Here is a 21761-nt window from a genome sequence, read left to right as displayed (position 1 = left end):
AGGTGTCGGTGTGTCACTTTGCAGCACACCTTTCTACCAGGTGCCAGAAGTGAAGGTACTTCAGGCCCATTGTTCTGTCTGATGTGAATGCACCTCAGTGACAGGCTCTTCTGTGGCCCACACCCTGGCACTGGGGCTCCACTGGCTTTGACCCTTTCTTACCATCCTCATGTTCTTTCCCAGTCACAAGGTCTGTCCTTTCTCAGAGCATCCTGGACAGCGTGGTGCCTTTCATCAGCACCAGAGCTGACCCAGTTTCTGGGAGGAGCAGAAGCTGGGAGGTGAAAGCACTTCCTGTGTTGTTTTTGTTGGTAGACACACATGATTGGAGACTGATAATTTAAGGTTGAGCAGAGTTCCTGGTGAATTCAACTATTTCCTGTCTCTGCCTCCTTCCTGAACTTGAAGGCATTCATTACTCAGACCTATGGGTACAGGTGGGCTGAAGCCGAAATGCTTTAATACCACACACCTGGGAACACAATCCTGGTTCCCTTTTTTGGTGTGGTTTGGGTCATTTGTTAACACTGTTTTGGGGAAAGGAGTGAAATAGTAGCCAACAACTAGCTTTTGCAGGATGCCTGCTCTCTGTTAGGCCAGGCTGGGCTCCAGAGTGGCTGCCTCCCAGTTTTCCACTTACTGATTTTGTAAGTTTGGAACCTCCCTTTGGGAGAGGGCCTCACTTTCCTTATCTGTGCAAGGTGGGCTTTAGCACCACGTGGCTCCTGGGTATGGAGAGAATCACGTGGGATGACAGACCTTTGACCCTGCACTTAGTGTGGGGCACATATAATAAGCAGTCAGTAACTGTTAATGAATTGAATCCTAGTGATAATATTTTTCTATAGATGTTATTATTACACTCATTTTATAGATAAGGAAATGGAGAATGAAAAGTTAGAAGGGTAAGTGATTTGCTCAAGGACATGTGTCAGAGCTAGGGCTTAAACCTAGCTCTCTTTCAATCTGTCCAACATATTTTCTTCTACAGAACTTGGTTTCCAGCCTATGGAATAAGCACCATACAGAACCATCCAGGTGCTGGATACTACTTAGTGATTTATATGTAGCATCTCTTTTAGTGGATGTTGCATAGGACAGTCACTTACAAACCATTATTTAGTGCACCTTCAGTTTCCCCATCTGTAAAATGAAACCATTGATCACCGAGATTGAGGACACCAACCCAGGAACATGGCAGCCCAGTCTCAGGGGTCCTGGTATCACTAGTTGTGTGCATTTGCTTACCTCTGTGAGCTTTGGACTTGTTACCTGCACAGCGAAGACAATGTCTCCTCAACAGAGAATTAGAAGATTAGACACATATGAGGAAGGCCCCTATGGTATAGTGGGTGCTCAATCCATGACAGCTGTCACTAACATTTCTATTTCATATTCATGTCCTGGAAACAAACCTTCTTATCTTTCTTCTTCAGTCAGGACAAAAGGCATTCTCTGAGTTCTACTTAATGCTTCTTACTTTCTAAGCTGAGAACTGTTGTAACATTGCAGTTAAAAGTGTAGAGCTTGATTTAAAAAGCCTGAGTGCATATTCACATGTTAGCACTTACCAACTATGTGACTTTCAGCAAGTTGCTTCACCTCCCTGTTCTGTAGATTCCTATCTGTGGAAACTTCCACAGACTCCCTGGAACCACTGACTCACAAGTGAGCACTACCTTCATAGGGTTGCTGTAAGGATTGTATGAGTCAATTTGCATGAAGTGCCTAGAACAGACCTTGGTCCTTAGTAAGTCCTTGGCCCGTGTTGGCCTCTGTTATTCTAAACTAGTAGTGGCCCTTCAGCAGCCAGTGACAAGTGAGCAAACTGAAACCTGGGAGGGTTCAGGATGTGCCCTTCATTCTGAAGCAATGTTTGGCTGAGTTCATTGTTCTCTCTGGGGTCCATTTCATAAGCACCAACCACTCCCTGTCTTCCTAACCTGGGCTCAGCCTAGGAATTTCACTTTTTTATAGCTACAAAAACACTAACAGAAGGGAAAACAATCCTGCCCAGAAATTTCGCCTGGCCATTTTTGTCACTATGCCTACCCTGTGGGATGGTAGACATGACCTTTCCCCACCCTGTGTTCACATTATCCCCTAGGCTTGGGCAGCAGGACAGTAGCTTCATGAGGCCTACTCACGGTTAGAGAAGTGGAAGGAATTCAGACCCGGGATTCTCCCTAGGGTGCTTGATGCTCTGGCAGGAGCTGGTGTTCTCTGTTCCACTTTCACTCAGTTCCAAGCTACCTGTTCCCAAGAAGAGAGCTGTTTGCCTAACATGCTGGCTTCTGGGGGTTAATCTTAGTTCCAACTCCTAGTTAAAAAATACTTGACCAAAAAAGAAAAAAGTACTTGTCAAAAACAGAGCAAGTGATCAATGTAAATATATCTGTCTGTCCTGATTTGGGCTCTTTGCTACCCAGGAATATGGCAGATTTGTATTCAGGAAGAAGAAGTGAGATGGGGCCCAAGTGCTGCTAGGATGAGATAGTGGAGAGATGCATCATATAACCACACACAGAAGTTCCTGTTGCAGCACCCTGGGGTGGAGCTCAGCACTCTGTCTGAAGGCTGTATCTCCTTGTCCTGGGAAGTCTTGAGTGGGCACCGTTCAGTGATCCTGGGTGCTTAGGACTGGCTCAGGAAGCGGTCAGTCAGTAGTTCTAGAAGAGATACTAAAAGGCATCTACCTGGGAAAGTTGTACAGTGGGTTAAGTCCAGTCCCACTAGGGGAGTGGGGGGAGTGTCCTAATCAGAGCAGGCGGGCGGAGGCAGGGAGCAGTGTCAGATTCCCCAGCCATGACCCCCTTCCCCAGCTGGGAGTTTGCTGGGAGGCTCTAATGACTTCCGAAGCTCCTTCAGCTGGCTGCACACTCACAGGTCTCCCACATGGTGCTATCTCCTGTTGGGTGGGGTTTTCCTGCTCTGGGATTTCTTTTGACAGCTTTTGGGAGCAGAGGTTTCATTTCTGTCTAGAAGTAAATCTGAGTCTATCAGCTAGAATTCTCGTAATTTCTTTTTCCACTCTATGTTGTTCTCCTGTATGAGGCTTGACTTGGTGGGATCATTATGGGGTCATTCACTATTTGGTGAGTTACTTTCACCTATTTGGGAGCATGTGGCCTGATCTATATGTGGGATTTAAAGGAGTGGGAAACAGGAAGCTAGCCTGGTAGGTTTAATGTTTGTGTTTGGTATCACAACACTTCTCCAACTTGGGTTGTAACCCTGAATATGAGTAGGTAATCCGCCAGTCATCACTCTTCGGTCCCTAAAATAAGAGCTCAAGCCCACTGCCTCTCAGGAAATGCATGAGGACCATTTGAGGTGTTTATTAAAAAATACAATCCTGCACAAAGCCCTAGGTTTGATCCCAGCACCTACATGCATGCACACACACACACATGCACACACATGGAATCCCCACACTGGTCATATAAGGGCATTTGAGGAAATCAGCATGTTACCAAGCCCTGAAGTTATTTAGTATAAACTACCCAGGAACTTGTGGCAACTTCTGTAGACTCATGGAACCACTAACTCACACATGAGCACTTCCTTCCATGCAGCCCTAGGGAAATTCTCTGCTATCTCCGCTTCAGATCCGAATCTCCTGTCATGCATCTGCCCTCAACACATGTGGCACACGCCTCTGCATGCCTTCATATTGACAAGGCTTATTGGACTGTTAAACAGCCTGTGTCATTTAGAGTCATAACTGATAAGGAGGATCTTCAAACTAGTTACTACCATTTATGGTCACAAGGACAGGGGAGCAAGTAAGACAAAGAGTTTTCTGGTGTTTCATAAAATGTCTCTGAAGATGGGTATTGAAGAAGAATCTCTGTGATGATCTGAGCTCTTGCAGTCTTGTTGTGGTTAAGTCTGCAGAGCATCTCTAATTGTTTTGAAAGATCATGTTCATTTGGATGAATTCTGTTTGGATAAAAGAAATCATGTTCCAGCCCTGACTGTCCCATCAGGAACCACCTCTCCAAAAAGTGATATCTCATGAGAATGCAGATGACGATTTCCAAAGAGTGAACAGCATTGGTCAGTAGTTACTGCTCCCTCCCCCTGCTGACTGCTAGATATCTGTGGATATTTTTGAAATGTTTATCCCTCCTGATATTGTTATCTTGAGAGCTATCATATGAGAAACACAAATACCTTTTTCTTGGTTGTCAGAATGTTTAAAAACAACTTAGTAATTATGGAAAGCTGGATTAAAGACTCCATATGGGAGGCAGAAAACCTGGTCTCCAAGTCTGGCCTTGTCACTCACCAGCTGCTTGTCCCCAGGCACATCAGTCCTTGAACCCAGAGCAGACAGCACAGTGCCATCATGAGTACTTAAGAGACTTCTGGACTTCACAGCACCTTGAACGGATGCTTTGTAGTTGCATCTGGACCCCAGCAGTTTAATTCATTAAGTAAATACTAAATATCTTTGTGGAGGAAGGAAAGAGGAGGGACTGTATGCAAAAGACTTAACTCCAATCTGCAGAAGACATGAATATTCAACAAAAGAACACCCCAAGGGAATGAATTGAGTAACTGTAAGCAAGCCCCACACTCTCATGTTGCCAGAGAGAAGGGAATGAGAGTCCAGTAGTTCTCACACCCTTCCACAGAGGAGGACATGGGGGAGTTCCTGGCAGCCATGAGTCATCGTAATTATAGACTATTCTTTTCTGTTTAAAAAGCCACCACTTGAAACATAGCTCCTCGCCATTACAAATCAATTATAACCTGCAAACAGACCTTTGGTGTTTTTAAGTCTGTGTATTCTCTAAATGAAGACATAAATCATCCTTCTTTGAGGCCAGGAGGTCAGCGAGGTCATTCAGCTAGCAGGTTGAAATGAACCTAAGTGGGAGTAATTATCCATCAGTCCTTCTGAAAGCAAACTGATATTCTCATAAGGAATTATTTGTTATGTCTTCCAGGCAATTTCTTTCCTCACACCCTTGGCTGTTATTTGTGTGGTGAAAATTATCCGGCGAACAGACAAGACTGAAATTAAGGAAGCCTTCTTAGGTAGAGTATTCACAGTTCCTACTTCAAGGGATGGAACTGAACTTAATTAGATCATCACATTTTAAAAAATTTCAGTTGCATCCAAATGACTTTTCCTTTGCTCAAATTAAGATCAGGAAAAACGAAACAAGATAAACTCCAAGGCCAAAGAAAGTCAATGGACAGTTTATAAGAAAGGGGTTTCAGAGGGTGCCTGTTGCAGCTGTCCGTGGTGCTGACCGTTGTGCATTATCCTTATCAGAAATGCGCCTGTTCAGGCATCGTGGCAGGGTAGCAATTGGCTTAGACAGAGCAGATCTGAAACAGTCACCACTGATTGTCCAATCTCCCAGTGGCACCATATTATGGGCATTTCAGAAAGCACTATGTGCTGGAGGCAAAAATGGGTAAAAACGGTTGTAAATTAAATTAGAAACAAATTTCCTAAGTCATCTTCAGTTTGGGAACATTTTGGAAGCTAAACAATTGTCATGAGGTGAAGAGTGTGTCAGTCTTTGTCACTGATCATAGCACTACTGTTATAGATTGTTCCCAAGCTGAACCTTGTCTGCATATGACAACAGTGACATATTTTAGGTTTTTTCTGGTCTGCATATCAATCAAATGCTGACAAAATGTAAGTTTAAGAGATAGTCAACAGAAGTTAGCCTGTTTAACAACCAAAATAAACAATCTGTGGCTAGACCTTTAGCTTTTTGATGCTGAAGAAAATTGAATTAGGTTGATTTTTTTGATACCTCACATAAAAGCTATCTAAATACCCCCCAAATTTGTGTTTTGTGTATTGTATGGACTTAACAACCAGCTAGGTAGTAAATCTAGAAAAATGAGATTCCTCACCAAAGGGTGTGTTTTTAATCGTGCTGAAATACGGTCATTCCACTTCTGGATAAGGCCATGAGGATTAGGCTTTGGTCTAGGGTATATAGAACAGTCAGGGACTCTGCCCTCAACAACACAGACATTTTTTACACAACCAGGATTTAGATCCTATGTAGTTGAAAAGAACAGGATAACAGTATCCCTCCCAAATTAGCTCAAACAAATAAAGAGTTAAATATAGGGTTAAAATAAGCAACCTCAGAAATAGAAGAAGGGGAGAAGAAAATATGGAGGAGCCTTATGGTGACTGAGGTGGAGCTGGGCCATCAAGACAAGAGACTGCTCTAGCTCATGATCACCTCTGCCTGGAATATCCCTGCACCTTCCCCTCCCAGTCCCAGCCTCACTCTCCTGCCTGCACTTGCTTCATCTCTGCTGCCCCATACCTTTGGTTTATGCGAGGCTTGGGCTTGCAGTGATGGTCGCTTCTGCCTCATCTGTCTGTTTGTGCAGCTCCAGTGTCTACCACTGATGTCCACTGTATTTCTTGGTCCAGATCCCTAGTCAGACTTTGGCTTACTTTATTTTGCAGTCAGAACACAAAGTCATGAGTCTTTGGCCAGCCTGGGGTTGCCCTCTCTCAGGACGGGTAGGTTGGGGCTTGATCATACGGTCTTGACCTCTTCAACTGAGGTAGCAGAAAGGCCATTTTTCTTCATAAAGGGCACAGGTGCACTCCTACACATGGCTGAAGTGGCCTGGTATATATGGATGGATATCACTGTGATACCCAGGCATCCTTTTGGAGCCCTCCCAGTTGGCCTGGAAATCCCACGCTGTACTTTTGATTCTAGTTTCTCCCAGGCACAAAGTCTGAAGATAAATAAAGAACTATCTTTTGTAGTTGTTTTTATCATTTACTGCTGGCTTTTGGAGTTGGGCTGTTGTGATGTCAGGAAGTAGCTCACAGTTACCTTTTCTGGACATTTTCATTCTCAGCTAAATCTCCCTTAGGGTGATATTTCAAAATTGAACATCATCCTCTGCCTCCTACATGGTAACCAAGAAGGTGGAATTATTGAATGTTCTGTTTGCCTAAATAAATGAGAGGCTCCCCTGTAAAAATGATGAAGAGCCCATTGTGCGGAGAGTTTTAAAACAATCACTGCTTTTGGGAAGGCTTGGAAGTAGGGGATGAGGGATTGACCTTTAAATGCTAGGACAGAAAACTAGGTGTTTGGTGATGTTTGGAATTCAGGACTTTCTCAGTATGACTTGGGTCCCCTCTTTACCTAGGTAAATACACTTTAACTCAGGCTTCCAAACATGGGTGCATGTTGCTCCCCTTGTCTGTACAGGCACAGAGGCCACATGCATGGATTTAGAACTGGGTGTGGAGAGTGAGGTTTGCCCCATTTAGCATGGGGTTTTTAGGAATTCGTGCCGAAGAACACCCAGGTCTGTATAAAGAGAACCCTGTTACTGGAGCGCTGTGACACTGAATTTCCCATAATAAAACCAGCAAGAAAAGCCCTCTGATCTTGTGGAATGCTTCTAACCAGTAGTGCCCTCAGTGTGAGCCCCTTGCAAGCCAACTCAAAGGAGTTGTTGCTTTGAATCTCTTTATCAGACATAGTCTAGTTTGTCTTCCTGGCTCTTCTTTCAAACAATGCTGTGGGATTCAGTAAAACAGCCTACGAGCCAGGTCTGTTGGGTCACCTCTGATTGGAGCCATTTATTTCACTTCTTGTCCAGCCCAACAGTAGTCTGAACTGAGCATAGCCTGCTCTCTGATATGATGAGGGGCCCCTGTGTTGTTCCCCTGGGGGTTGTACTACTCAGATGAAAATATCAATCAGCTCATTGTACTTGCAGAATGCTAAGATAACCTCCACACTAAATATCATCACTCCAGTTTCCCATCTTTCTCTGTCTCCTTATGGTATTTGCATCAAAGGTTTGTTTAAATCACATCCACAAATATTTTAGCTCATGTACTTCAGACTTTCTGAAAAACTGCTCTGTGTTGAGACAGCCCACCAGATTCAGAGGTTGGAGGAGAATATAGCATTCTGGGTTGATGGAGCTATGTATAAAGTTCACCAAGATTTATTGAGACATAGGAGATCTGCTACTGATGCTTGTTCTCAAGTTTATCTGTCCAAAGGTCATACTCTAATCAGGATAAGAATGAGCCCAACCCCACTGGGAAAACACAGTAGGGAGCCTGCCATGAGAGCCCTAGCAGGTAAAAGACCACGATCATTTCCTTGTGGCCTCACAGCTCTCAAATGTGCTCTGAGTTTGAGAGAGAGGAGGAAGCTTGTGTTTTAGGAAGGAAGGTTTTGTGTGTGAAGAACACAAGTAGCGGATCTTCCTTAGTCCCCAACACTTGCTTCCAGCTTATGGACCCTAATTGCATGCTCTGTGATTCCATGGCAGTGTACGGGTGCTGACTCATGATCTGCTTGCCAATTGTCACCTGTCCTTCCTTTGCCACCCTACTTGGATATGGCTAGTGGCTCCCTGTCCCCACTTAGATGATTAATGTCCTTTTGACAAAGATGTTGTTTCAATTTGTCCCTCACATTTTGTCATCTTGTTGACAGCAGGTAGTTTTGTCCCAGTTTCAGTAGTCTGAGTCCTTGGTGACTGTGTTGGCCATTCCATAGTACTTTTCTCTTGATAGAATAACACATTTGTCTCCCCTGATGGCCATGAATTGCTCCAGGCAGCTCCTTCCCAAAATGCCCCGCCATTGCTGTCTTCTTACATAAATCGGAGCTAGTATTAAACAGTTAATATTTGCCAAGGGGAAATGGTAGCTCACATGCTTTATTATTCACCAAAGCAATGGAACAGGGCATCAAAAAGTTTTTATTGCTTATGTAAGGCATTTGACCTCCATCACACTGATGGTGATGGCTGTGCCTTGGCACACTCTTGATAAACCACTGGAGAGGGGCAAACAGCTTTTCCAGGGAAAGCTCTGGGATTCATATCACCTGCCCCATTTGATGAACTGGACTTCATCTGGTCAAATCTGTCCAAGTGGCTTGGAGAAGATCTCTGTGCTGTGGATTTTTAAATAATGTGTTCCAGAAGTACTTGCTGCTTTAAATGACAAAAAGCACCACCGTGGCAAACCTCCTCAAAACCCCAGGAGGCATATGGACTTTTCCCCTTTTCAAAAACAGTGATTTATTTGATAACAAATGGACAGCTGTCAGCAGGTGATGGGTCAACAATGAGATAGTGGCCTGGTGGGGATGTCCTGTTTCGCCATAGGACTCCAGCAGCTGCTCTGATTAAAGTTATATCTGAGGAAGTTGTCAGGAGGAAATAAAAATAGTTGTTTTTGCTACCAGTAAAAGAAATTCTATATGCTGCAGTATTAAATCTGTTCACATCTGGCCAGAAAGTGACAGATGGGCTACTCTGTGATGTAAGGGAGAAAAATTCCATGTCACAGGGGCCTGGGATTTTATGAATCACTCTCTAAAGTTCTGCCCTGATTATATTTGGCTCTAACAACTAAGTTTCATCTGTTTTTATGGTAGTGGTTCATATCTCTATGGTAATAAATTTAAAAGTATTACAGTGAAACGATGATGATGATGATGATGATGATGATGATGATGATGATGGTGATGACGATGGGTATCATGGGGATGACGATGGGTATCATGGGGATGATGATGGTAACAGTGCTGGTGGTGATGGTAATGATGGTGGTGATGGTGATGATGGTAATAGTGATGACGATGATTTTGATTTGAGAGCCTGCTGGTTATTTTTCTGTTGGTTTTGTCTTGTAGCTGTATCCTTGGCTCTTGCCTTGAATGGAGTCTGCACAAACACTATTAAGTTAATAGTGGGAAGGTAAGTTCCAAAAAGAAATAAATGGTGACTTAGATTATCAAAGTCATCTATATAGGAACCATAGTTTGAGGACATTGCATAGGACAAACTGGAGCTCTTTTAGTTTGTCTTTAAATTGTTTCCTTCTAGGGTTTTTGTCTTCATCACAGATCTTTTTTCTCCTTTGAATTATGAACTGTTTTAGAGAGCAAGAGATCAATAGTAAGAAAATGTCCTTTAATTGTACATTTTTATGGGCCAGTGCCTGCCATGGGCATTTCCAGGGCTACTCACTGCTACATGAGGGGTACACCAAATACCCACTCACTTTCCAGCTTTGCTTCCAATAAATAAATAAAGTTATTTATTTATTGTTCTGTTTGGGTTGAGATGTATAGATTGGCATTTGAGATTTGACTTACAGCACATTTTCCTCACCACTCCTAAGAAATAATTTCTGTTGTCAATTTATCTTTCTTTTTGCTATAACTACTAGTAGAGAGTTTGTACCTGTAGAGATTAGAAGTCCTAAAGCCTGAATTCAAGACCTGACTTGGACACTGACTAGTTACTGATGCACATGACAAGTGAAGTTTCCCTCTTACAACCTCAATGTTAAGTGATTATTGGCTTGGGGGAGGGTACTGACCCAGCACCGAGGGGGTGGAAGATGTGTAAGTCAGGACCCAACCTAGTGTTTTGTCAACTCTGTGTGCTTAGAGTTACATTGCGGTGTTGACAAAATGCTGGTTTCAAGGCCTTGCCCCTGTGAGGTTCTGGGTCAGTAGGTGGATAGCCACACTGGAGAAACACTGGCTGAGTTGGGGAAAGACAGTACACCAGGAGCTCTGATCAGCTACTGAGATCCCAGAGCTGTGGGGTGGGGCAGCAAGTCAGTGTATGTGACCCATAACCTGGTGTGCACAGAGAAGGAATGCTATATTTGTGGCATTAGCAAAGCCTCCCCCATGATAGGTGCTTAGGAAATCTTAGTTGGATAACTGTAAAGCACTGGGCCATCACATATCCTCATATGAGAATGAGGTGAAGTGTTTAGGCATAGCAGCCAATTGCTGGGGCTCAGAGCTTTGCCACTTAATGGTTGTGTGTGACAGTGGCCAGGAGTTTCATCTTCCTAAGCCTTAAGTTTTTGCGCCTGTAAAATGAAGAAATTTCTGGGATCAGACTCAGGATTCTCATAAGAGTCACATGGTATGATGAACTCACGGTGCCTCTCGCTGTGTGTAGAGCCTCACAAGTACTTAGAGGTGTTAGCTGTGGTTGCTGCAAAGTCTCAGCTTCTCAGTCAGGGATACCTTTCTGGAGGTCTCTCTCCAATGCCCTAGAGCAGAGTGGCCAACCTTAGTCACTGAGTTCTCTGTGTCATGCAGCTGAGATTCCAAGTCCTCTCAGTGAGGTTAACTGAGACCTGCTGTTGATCACTGAAATGAAGGACACAGAGTCACGAACACCTGGCATCTTGGATCCTAGAAGCAATCTCTGGATTGGTGGGGTAGTTAGTAGCTTGAGACAGGAAGTACCTTTTATTCCCTTGACATTGGGTTCAGGTCCTTCCTGTGTCATGTCACTTAATACTCAGCCCTTTACCTGTGGATAGATATTGACCAATTTCTGCCTTTTCCAGAGGTGGAAACTGAGGTTGAGAGAGGCTAAGTGACTTTCCTCAGGTCACAAAATGAGAAAGTGGTGAGCAAGAATGCCAATTCAGTTTTTTCTGACTCCAAAGCCTGAGCTTTACCCCAGCCACCATGTCCTGAGTGCTCTGCGGAGAGCTCAGTGTCAATAGCAGAGTGGGCTTGAGGAGGGGTTGGGCCCATGGGAGGTGGGGTCAGCTTGGGGCTCTTTTGTGATGGAAGCATGTTATATTGAAAATGTCCATGGTGTCTTTTGTAGACCTCGCCCCGATTTCTTTTACCGCTGCTTTCCAGATGGAGTGATGAACTCAGAAATGCACTGCACAGGTGACCCTGACCTGGTGTCCGAGGGCCGCAAAAGCTTCCCCAGCATACATTCCTCCTGTAAGTTCATGGCTGGGGCACTCTTTAGTGTCTCTGCTCACGTTTCCAGATCGCTGTCTGCAGGGGTTGAGAGGGAGAGAAAAACATTGGTACATGAATGCTAAGCACAGTTCAGTTTTCTTCACTGTAGGGGGGTTTGGCTTAGAAACAAGATGTTCAACAGGAAGTTAATAAGTTGCAGATGATGCTCAAGAGTTTACAGAATACCGCGAGTGTTGCTTTTATGAGCTGGACAAGGTATAACATGTGACACTTTACCCCTGGATAGTGAGACTCAGGAACTTGACAGTGCCAGGGATTTTGCCATGTTCTCTGACAGTGTTCAATTCAGTGTTGTCTAGTTTATTTCTTCAGTTCTGTGCATTTTATGTATACAAATACATAGCATATATATGTATACATATATTCATAATGCCTAAACAGATACTGGCACACAGATGCGCGCACGCGCGCGCGCGCACACACACACACACACACTAATATATAGTTAGACTATAGATGTGTGAGCTGGGACTGGCCTTAGAGCACGACTGAATAATTTGAACGAGGGGCAGTGCAGTGTACTAGAAAGAGCACAGGTCTTTGATTTGTGGCAAATCCCAACTCTATCTGATCTTACTTAGCTCTGTGATCTAACCTCTCAGAGCCTCAGTTCCTGCTGTGTGAATTGGGAATAAGATTATCTCCATTGCTGATTGGAGTGAGGATTGCAATAAGTGGTGATGATCACTAACACCTCTGGGCCTCCTGCCATGGTCAAATGCTACTGGAGAATGGTAATGGTACAGGTGAATACTCTTATTTAACCCACACAATAAGCCACACATAAAGCCCTTTAGCCCACATAAAGCTCTTAGAATCATAATTTCAGATAAAGAGTAGCTATCCCTATTATTATTAACTGCCAGAGCTGACATTTCCAGAATATCCTGACTTATGTCTGCATTCATTTTATCAATATTTATTAAATTATTTAGGTGTCAGACACTGTGCCAGGCATTAGGGTCACAAAAATAAATCAGATGCAGCTCACACTTTGAGGATCTCACAAGTTGGTGAATCTTGGGACATTTAGAGACTGTGGCTGACTGCTTGGGATGGGAAGGCTTTCTCAGGATATGGAGTCCTTGATTCCCCACAACTGTGATCACTACTTACCTGGGACAGGTCTTCTATCTTAATCTTTCCTTTTATCCCCCCCTCAACACCACACCCAAGATGCATTATGCTAGTGATTGGTCTGGGAAATGACAGAATGCTTTTTCCTATGGAGTTGCTATGGACATTTTTCCCAGAGCCACTGGAAACTGATGCTCAGGTGTCAGGTGCTCTAAAGCAATCACCATCAACCTGCACAATGACCTCTCATTGCTCTTCAACCCACAAAGACCCTGGAGCTCAGACAGCCTTCATAACTTGTCCAGCCTCTGACACGATAGTGACTCGTGCCTTTCGATGAAGTATTCACTGTTTATGTTAGTTTAAATAAATAACTCATTTTCTCTTCTGGGTTTTAGATCCTATAGTAGGTTACATCCTGGCTCCCCCCAAAAGATATGTCTAAGTCCTAGCCTCTGGAACTGTGAATGACTTTATTATGGAAAAAAAAGAATCTTAGTTAAGATAATGTGTTATGTACTGGGAATTTGATGAGAGTACTTTGAGGCTCTCACACTATGCCACACCCACCCACACACAAAGTACATGACGATCGAGGTAGGTATGTCAGCTTGTTTGACTGTAATAATCATTTCACTATGTGTATTTTTATTTTTTTATAAAACACTTTTATCTGGGAGGCTGAAGGAAGAGAATCACAAGTTAGAGCCACTTAGTATTTCATGAGATCCTATCTCAAAAAAAAAGAAAAAACTTAAAAAAGGACTGGCGATGTGTCTCTGTCCAAAGGCCCTGTGTTCAATCCTTGGTACCACAAAAAACCACCATTTTACATTTCCATTGCAGAAAAGAAAAGAAAGAAAGGAAAAACCAGGGTCTCTGCAAATGTAACTAAGGATCTTGAGGTCATTTTGGATTTAGGTTGGGCCCTAAACCCGATGCCAGCTGTGGATGTTAGAGAAGGGTTGGGGGAGATGTGAGACAGGAACACCTGGAGAAGGCCAAGTGAAGACACAGGCAGGTTAGAGTGGTGTGGCCGTGAGCCAAGTGACTCCCGTGGCCACAGAACCGGAAGAGGCAGGAACCAATGTTGCCCAGAGCACTGAGAGGGAACATGGCCTGGCTGAAGCCCTGGTTTTGGACCCTGGTCTCTAGAGCTGTGAACGAATGATGCTGTTGCTTTAAACCACCTACTTTGTAGAACTTTTTTTCAGCAGCAGCCCTAGGAAACAAATACAGAGATTCAGATTGAATACTTAATAAGCTGTGGGAAGGATTTGACTTTAGATTCATGAAATAGATTGAGGGAAAACATGTCCGTGTGTATATGCTGCTTTGAAGTAGCCACTGAGCTCTGTGGCAGGGGACATGACAGTGTATGAAGATGTGGGGCACAGGTTTCTTCTAGTGTCCTTCCTGTCACTTGGGGCCACACATCCATCTGGAATGGCTTCCTTTCAAACTCACTATTTTTCCCTATGAAATCACAGTTCTCCCTGCTTTGGAGGGATAGTAGGTGCTGTACCAGCTGGGGTGTTGTTTTGATTTACTGTTTCTTTATTCAGGGATTCCCAGACTGCCACTGTTTCCAGGAGCCTGGAATAATCTTCACCTTAGTTCAGCTCCAATCTGGTCCCCATGTCTATCCTTTAGATTTACTCAAGTCCTTTGTTTTTGTTATTGCTCTGAGTTGTTTGTTAGGGTATATTCTGTCCTCCTAAAGATTTAAGACAGTTTCAAGGGGCTTCAAAAATTAAAAGCACTGAGAAACTGAAGTCAATTTTCCTATGACAAGAAAAGCCAAATCCTGGCTTTTGAAATGGTTAACGGAGGACTGTCTCTTTAGAGTCTGCTGTTGAATTTGATCTTGGGAAGAAATAGCTCTCCTGTGAATATCTCATGCGGAAAGACGGCTGGATCTCAGGGATTAGTGGCCAGCCATCACAAAAATGTTTGTTTTAGATGCACATTCTCCCTTCCAATCATCAAAAACCTTTTTCTCTCAGAGCTACCCATTGACTGCCCTGTTGAATGTGTAGCTGATGTTGATCTGGGCTGGCAGCCTTTTTGGGAGAGGCAATGACTATATTTCTTTTCAGATGCTACTTAAAACAGTATGGATTTTTACTAGTTGGCAAATACTGAATCCTACCCAGCTTCTAGGCATTTACAGTGGTATTTTCATCTACGCTCTTTCTTCTGTTTATGATAGGGCAGCGATTGGCTTGAAGTGAGCTGCCATATCCAGTTAGAAAAACCATCAGTTCTGTTTTGTGGATTTCTTATTGTAGATTACAGGAAGCCTTGTGGTTCCTATAACTTGTTGTTCCTCAGAGGAAGTGACCTTGGTGAATGCTCATTTTGTTACAAATATTTCATCTTCCTTTAAAAAATCAATTTTCTAGGCCGCACTTGAGTGAGTGTCAGAGGTTTCTGTACAAAGGGATTTATTTCCCAGGCTATGGAGACATGGGTTTTGTTTCTCTCTGCTCACAGATAATTGGATCCAGGAAGATAGTCCATGTCTTCACACTATCTGGAGAACAGTTTTTTTGGGGGGACTTTAAGAACAAATATTGATTTATTTAGGAAACAAAGGATCTTGTTCTTATTCTATGATAAGCAGCCAAACAACTCTAGCTGGAGTACTTATAAGGCCAGTTCTCTGCAAATAGGGTGAACACAGCAGCATTTTCAGAACTTACTGTATGAGGCAGTGGAAGACCTCTTTGACTAGAAGGCCAGAGGCCAGTTTCTAAGAGCAAGGGGTTTCCTTCCAAATTGGGAGAAGCCTGGGATTTAAAGAGGAGATAGGAAGTGTGTCTTCCCCCAGGGCCTGAATGCAGGGATTTTTCTGCAAAGGGCGTTGTCTGTTATAGTATAATATCAACTTCTGACTGGGTATTGATTCAGCTTCCAGGAAGAAGATAGATTTAAGAAAGAAAAGTAGAAGAAAACAAATTACTGTCAAGTCAAGCTATAGGGAAAGGCCTGTGCTGTAAAAATGTTGGAAGTGAAGAAAGCAATGGGCTGTCTAGGTGTCATCACGTGACAGCACGAGGCCCACATCCAGGGGCTGTGTGTTTCTGTAAATTAAGTTTTCCTGGAATGCAGAGATTCCTTTTCATTTACATGTTGTCTGTGGTTGTTTTCACTTTACAGTGACAGAACTGAGTCCTTGCAAGGGTGACATATGGCCTACAAAACTGAAAATAATTTTTTTTATCTGAGTCTTTACAGAGAAACGCTGCCACCTGCCATACTGCAAACCAGTAGAATTAAAAGGCATGATCAAAACCAAACCAGTGTACAACACTGGGCATGTGGTTGCTTCATTTTTAAACAACTCCATTATAGCATAAAAGGGGCAGCTGTTGCTTGTGGTAGTCACTATGTAAATGGCAGAGAAGGTCTGAAAGGTATGCCTGATTGATGGAGATTCAGTAGATTCTCCTGGAGCCCTTACTGTTTAGTAGGTCCTTGTCTAGCCATGTGGGAAGAGAACAAAGGAGTGTCATGGTTCATATCTTTTGTGAGGCTGAGGGCAAACACTAAGCACTAGAGCACCAGGTTCTGGGATGAAGATGCTGGGAATGCCCATTAGGACACAGGGACAGCTGCCAGGGATGAAAAAGGACTTTCTCCCACAGATGCCCACCAAAGACGCCATAGAAGTGATGTGTTTTGAGATTTTTATGTTTGAAGTGCCTTAGTTCTATTCTTCTGGCACATGTAGAATTCCAGGTTGAAAATCGTTTTCTTGCACAACTCCAGTTTACAGTGCACCTGAGAGAGGTGTGCGAGTGTTGCTTTTCTTTGCTTTTTCTCTTTCGTCCTTTGAGACCTCTAGGCCACCTGAAGTTTTACAAAGGAGTAGCTTTCTGGGCTTCTTTGTTTGTATTTCTTGTTCTGGTTATTTGGTAGGTCATTTTTAACCTGGGGCTTTGTTACCTCGCCTCTGTATTCCCTGTTTCATCTGTAGAAACTTGAGTCTCCTGGACTGATCTAATCTTTTATTTTCTTCTCTTTCCCATTATCTCTTTGTCCTGTTTGTTCATCTTTTGGAGATTTTAAAATAAATGTCCACTAACCCTTCTACAGAAGTGTCATTATGGCCTTCATATTTTTAATCTCCAAGATCACTTTCTTTCACTCCGATTTAAAATATTAATATCTTGCTCTTTTTGTTTGCAGGTTTCACCTGGTTCTCTTTGTGTGTTTTTGTACCTAGCTTTCATGAAATATCTGGTGTCTTGGGCTCAGCGTCCTTACTGAAGGTTGACTCTCTACGGCTAACTGGGTAGGGTTTATTGATTGGGCGTTGGTGAGAGGTGGCTCGGAATGCGCTTGGATCATTGGTTGACCTTGAGAGTTAGGTCTGGTCTTCACCTGGAGGCTCTGTGAACCCCAGAAGAGTCTCCTGGCCTCCTGTATGTGTGCACAAGCCTGGCATGTTAGGCCCTGTGAAGGAGTCCTGTGTATTCTTGGGTCACTTTCCAGACTGTCGCTTAATCTTCCTGCTTGCAGTCTGGTTATACAGTCACACCTTCTCCTTGCTTCTTTTTCCCAAGCCCAAAGCCACAGATTTTTTAACTTCTGAACTGGGGATGGGTAGCTTCCAGGCTTTGCTGGAGAGAGGGGGCACCTGGAGTGTCCAGCTTCTATTTTTAGGGATTTTCTCCTTCCCATTTCTAACCTCATACCTCATCCCTGCCTTCCATGTACCCATGCCTCTGGCTCCAAAGCTTTGTAGGGCCCTGCTGAGTGAAGGCTGCTCCTCATCACTGGCCTCTACAGGCATAAAGGTCAATCTGTCTTCTGCTCTCCAAGCCAGTAGCTGCCCTGACACCTGCTTTCCATCTTCACCTAGTGGTGTCGAGTTCAGGTGCTGCCAGATGGAATCTTGGTTCCTATTTATGTAAATTTGAGGTTCTCCAGAACCAACAGAGTGTGTATTTCTGTATCTATACCCCCATCAATCAAGAGATTTATTTTAAAGAATTGGCTCATGAGGTTGTGAGGGCTGGCAAGCCTGAAATCTGTAGGGTGGGTGCAAGGTTGGTAATTCATGCGAGACCTGATGTTTTGACCCTGAAATCTGCAGGGCAGGCTTATAGGCTGGGTCTCAGGTACAGTTTCTATTCAGCAGTCTTGAGGCAGTATTCCTTCATATTTGGGACAACTCAATCTTTAAGGTCTTTGACTGATTGGGTGGGGCCCACTCACATTATGGAGAGTCATTTGCTTGCTCAAAGTCAACTGACTGTAAATGTTCGTCACTTCTAAAAATAACTTCACAGCATCTAGACTGGTCTTTGACAAAACAACTGGCCACCATGATGTAGCCAAGTTGACATATAAAGTTGGCCATCACACTGTTGCTCCTTCCTTCCTCTGGCATTTTAAGGTCAAGTAAACCATCATGAGGTTCAGGTGCCTTTCTGTTCCTGAGGAACCAATTGCTCTTATGTTCTTGTTCAGCCTCTTGCTTTTGATGGCAGAGTCCTTGAGAGTGGGGCACACATGCTACAGCCTTTGCGGGGTGAGTATTTGTGAATTTGCTTCCGGTGAAGGAATCTAAATAGGTTTTAAGTAGGAATTGGGAAATTATGACAAGATATCATCTGTGCCAGGTTTAACTCCATGGAGCATGAATATTCAATATTATAAACCATCTGCTTCTTAGAGTGGCTGGATAGGCTTTTGCATAAAGAAACAGGAAACAGGAGAGTAGAGAAAATTGCCAGACTCATTCATTTGGTGTCATTTTATAAAGTGAAATTGCTGTCCAGGGGTTTTGCTGCTAGGTGGGATGCTTGGGAACTGTTCCTTTCTTCTTCTTTCCTCTTTTAAGCATTGTATAAAATGGCACAGGCTGCACAAATCATGGGTTCAACCAGGATATATTGGTAGGCATTTGCCTGAGGTGAGCCCACCTGTGTGGATTCCTTTGTAACTTAAAAGGAAAGCTTCCAGGTTCATTGTCCTGTTGAGGAGCATCAGCAAACTTGGCAAGAGCCTTTCATAGGTTTTTTTTTTTTCCTTAAAATTTTTATTATTCTGTATCTCTAGCTTCCAAGACAATCGCAGAGATTTTAGGAAGCAACTGTCCTTATTTTGCTGCACCTTTCTACTGAAGTGAAGATTCCCTTCATGCTGGAGGGCTTGCTTTGGGGATGCCAGACTCCTGGAGGGGCTGAGTCCTTAAAGCAGGGTTGCATCTATTTGTGGGGCAGTGTTGTTTCTCAGCCCAGTTTTCATTATCAGCCCTCCTCCTCATGGAGCCTTTTAGACTTTTCTCCCTAATTCCCATGATGAAATTTTAATACCACAAATTTGTTGTATAAACTGTTACTGCACTTAAAAGTAAAAGCTCCCATGTTCACATTTGTGTAAAGGGGTGTCAGCAAATTTGGCAAGAACCCCTTGTAGTTCTTTTCCTAATGACAGTTTTTTTTCCCCCAAGTCATTGTAAAAGCTACAATTTATTTATCTCCCTAAGAGCCATTTTCATTCTCCCAGGGGTGACATCAAGATGGTTGAACATGCATATTCTAAAACAGTGACTTTCAACTGGGCTGTTTTGTCCCTAGGGGACATTTGGTAGTGTCTGGAGACAGTTTAGGTTCTCACAAATGTGTTTGCATGTGTGCATGTGTGTGAGGGGCAATCTACTGGTGGCTAGTACATAGAAGCCAAGAATGCTGCTGAGCATCCTGCAGTGCATAGGACAGCAACAAAGAGTCGTGCAGTTCAAAATTTCAGTAGAGTCCAGGCTGAGAAACCTTGCTCTAGGGAGCAAGTAACCAGTATATGGAAAAAACTGATCATTCATATGTTAAATTCATCTAATCTTCAAGTTCCTGGTCTGAATAAAGAGAATACTTTTGGAAATAAGTGGTGTTTAATTAATTCAAAATATTGTTCCTCGAAGGATTGGTTCACTGTTTGATTTCTACGAAAAAAAATTGAAGTCAGTTTAAAGGTTATAATTAAAGCCTAGTGCTCACCTGGCTGCCTCTTTTCCTCCTTCCTTCCTTCCTTCCTTCCTTCCTTCCTTCCTCCTATCTCCATTCCCATCTTTCCTTCATTCCTTTCCTCTCTCCAACTTTTCATTATAAAAATTTCAAACATATAAATCAAAATAGAATACTTAATGAATCTACATCCCCAGGTACACCATTCTGCCCTTCTTTTTTCCTACTTTTTTCTATACATTTTCTATCACCACTCATATATATATATACACACATATATACATACATATATGTGTGTATATATACATATATATATGTATGTATATATATATTTAGAATTTTAGCATGTTACAGTAAAATTACTCTGAAGTGCATAAATCACAGCCAGTCAATCTGAGAGATGAATACACTGTGAGGCCCACTTTCTCTTCACAATGTGTACAGCATTTCCATAACCCAGAAAGTTCCTTTTGTTTACTTGCACTCTAACTTCATGCCCTTGAGGGAGGCAGCCACGTTGCAGGGTTTCTTGTTTGTTTTGTTTTGCTTTGCTTTTTGAGGCAGGGTCTCCTTTTGTAGTTCAGGCAGGCTGGCCTCAAACTTGCAATGATCCTCCTGCCTCAGCCTCTCCAGTGCCGGGATTACAGGAGTGCGCCACCATGCCTGGCTCCTTTCCTTTTTAATTTTACATTAGCTTTGCCTATTTAAAACCTCATATAAATATAATCCTACAGTGTATGCTCTTTTGGGTCTCGGAGCTTTTGCTTAATGTAATGTCTTCAAATTCACCCATGTTGTTACAGATATCAACAATCTATTCCTTTTTATTGCTAAGAAGTAGGTCATTGGAATGAATATCACACAAGTTGTTTATTCATTCTCTCTTTGATAAACATCTGGTTTTAAAATTTTTTTTCAGTTGTGCACTTGTCTGTATTTATTTCAGAGGATGTGTGTTACCATTTTATGTTGCTTAAAAATCTGTGAGTGGTATTGCTGGGTTAAAAGTTATCTTCATGTCTAAAATTAGAAGAAACTGCCAGACCTTACAAAATGCTTGTTCGATTTACATTACCACTGGCAAAGTATTCCAGGTTCTTGGTATTTTCACTATATTTGGTGCTATCAGCTTTTTAAATTTTAGTCATCTTGGAAGGTGGATAGTGGTATCTCATTGTGGTTTTAGTTTATGTTACCCCGATGACTAATGATATATTCTCTGTCTTTTCTATATTGGATGTTCACACATCTTTCTATTTGCATACTATCCATTCAAGTCCTTTCTTTCTTAAATTCTTTTGTGTTCACTTGTGGCTGATTGGTGGAGTTTCCCCACTCATGAAATGAGGTTTTTATCTGATAGATGTTTTATGAACATTTCCTTTTGTCATGGTAAGGAGAGACTTATCTATTCACTCTCTTAATTGTGTCTTCCAGTGAGTAGTCATTTTTAGTTGTGATTAAATCTAATTTACCACTTTTTTCTTTTGCAGTTTTTTGAAAAAACTTTATGATTTGAGGTTTTGCATTTAGGCTTTTCTCAAAATAATTTTTATTTGTAATGTGAGGTTTTAAGTTCATATTTTTCTGTATCAATACACAGTTTTTCAGCAATCTTTGTTGAAAAAATTTTCATCATAGAGTTGTTTAATGGCTTTTCAAAAGTTAATAGAATATGCAATTGTAGATCTCTTTCTGGACTTCGTATACTGTCCATTAATCTGTGTTCCTCTCCCTATGCCAGACCATACTATACCGATTATTGTAGCCATATAGTACACCAGGCAAGTTTAGTCCTTCATCTCTGTTCTTTTCTGTCAATTGTTTTTGACAATTTTAGATCCCTTGTTTTTCCATTCAGATTTGGAATTAGTTTACTCATTCTGTAAGAAAGCCT

The 21761-nt window shown here is 42.6% G+C and overlaps 1 protein-coding gene across 13 annotated transcripts in view; it reads left to right on the top strand.

The window, feature by feature from the left end:
• The window catches only part of Plpp4 (phospholipid phosphatase 4), a 126148-nt gene that overhangs the window by 47936 nt on the left and 56451 nt on the right, over window positions 1-21761 (top strand). For 6 of the 13 annotated variants that reach the window (XM_087185214.1, XM_021253332.2, XM_004838814.3 and 3 more), the window contains 3 exons: window positions 4956-5046; window positions 9687-9750; window positions 11644-11768. In XM_087185214.1, coding sequence (XP_087041340.1) covers window positions 4956-5046; window positions 9687-9750; window positions 11644-11768 — 280 coding nt within the window. Of the gene's footprint in view, window positions 1-4955; window positions 5047-9686; window positions 9751-11643; window positions 11769-21761 lie in introns of those variants that run through there. The other 7 variants (XR_015440446.1, XR_015440450.1, XM_087185215.1 and 4 more) reach the window with 6 other exon arrangements.

The sequence above is a fragment of the Heterocephalus glaber genome, unplaced genomic scaffold (assembly GCF_053883595.1).
Source record: "Heterocephalus glaber isolate CG9 unplaced genomic scaffold, H.glaber_assembly_v1.0 deba00001497, whole genome shotgun sequence".
Taxonomy (NCBI): domain Eukaryota; kingdom Metazoa; phylum Chordata; class Mammalia; order Rodentia; family Bathyergidae; genus Heterocephalus; species Heterocephalus glaber.
The sequence above is the reverse complement of the archived record's forward strand: the minus strand, read 5'-3'. Positions and strand labels throughout refer to the sequence as shown.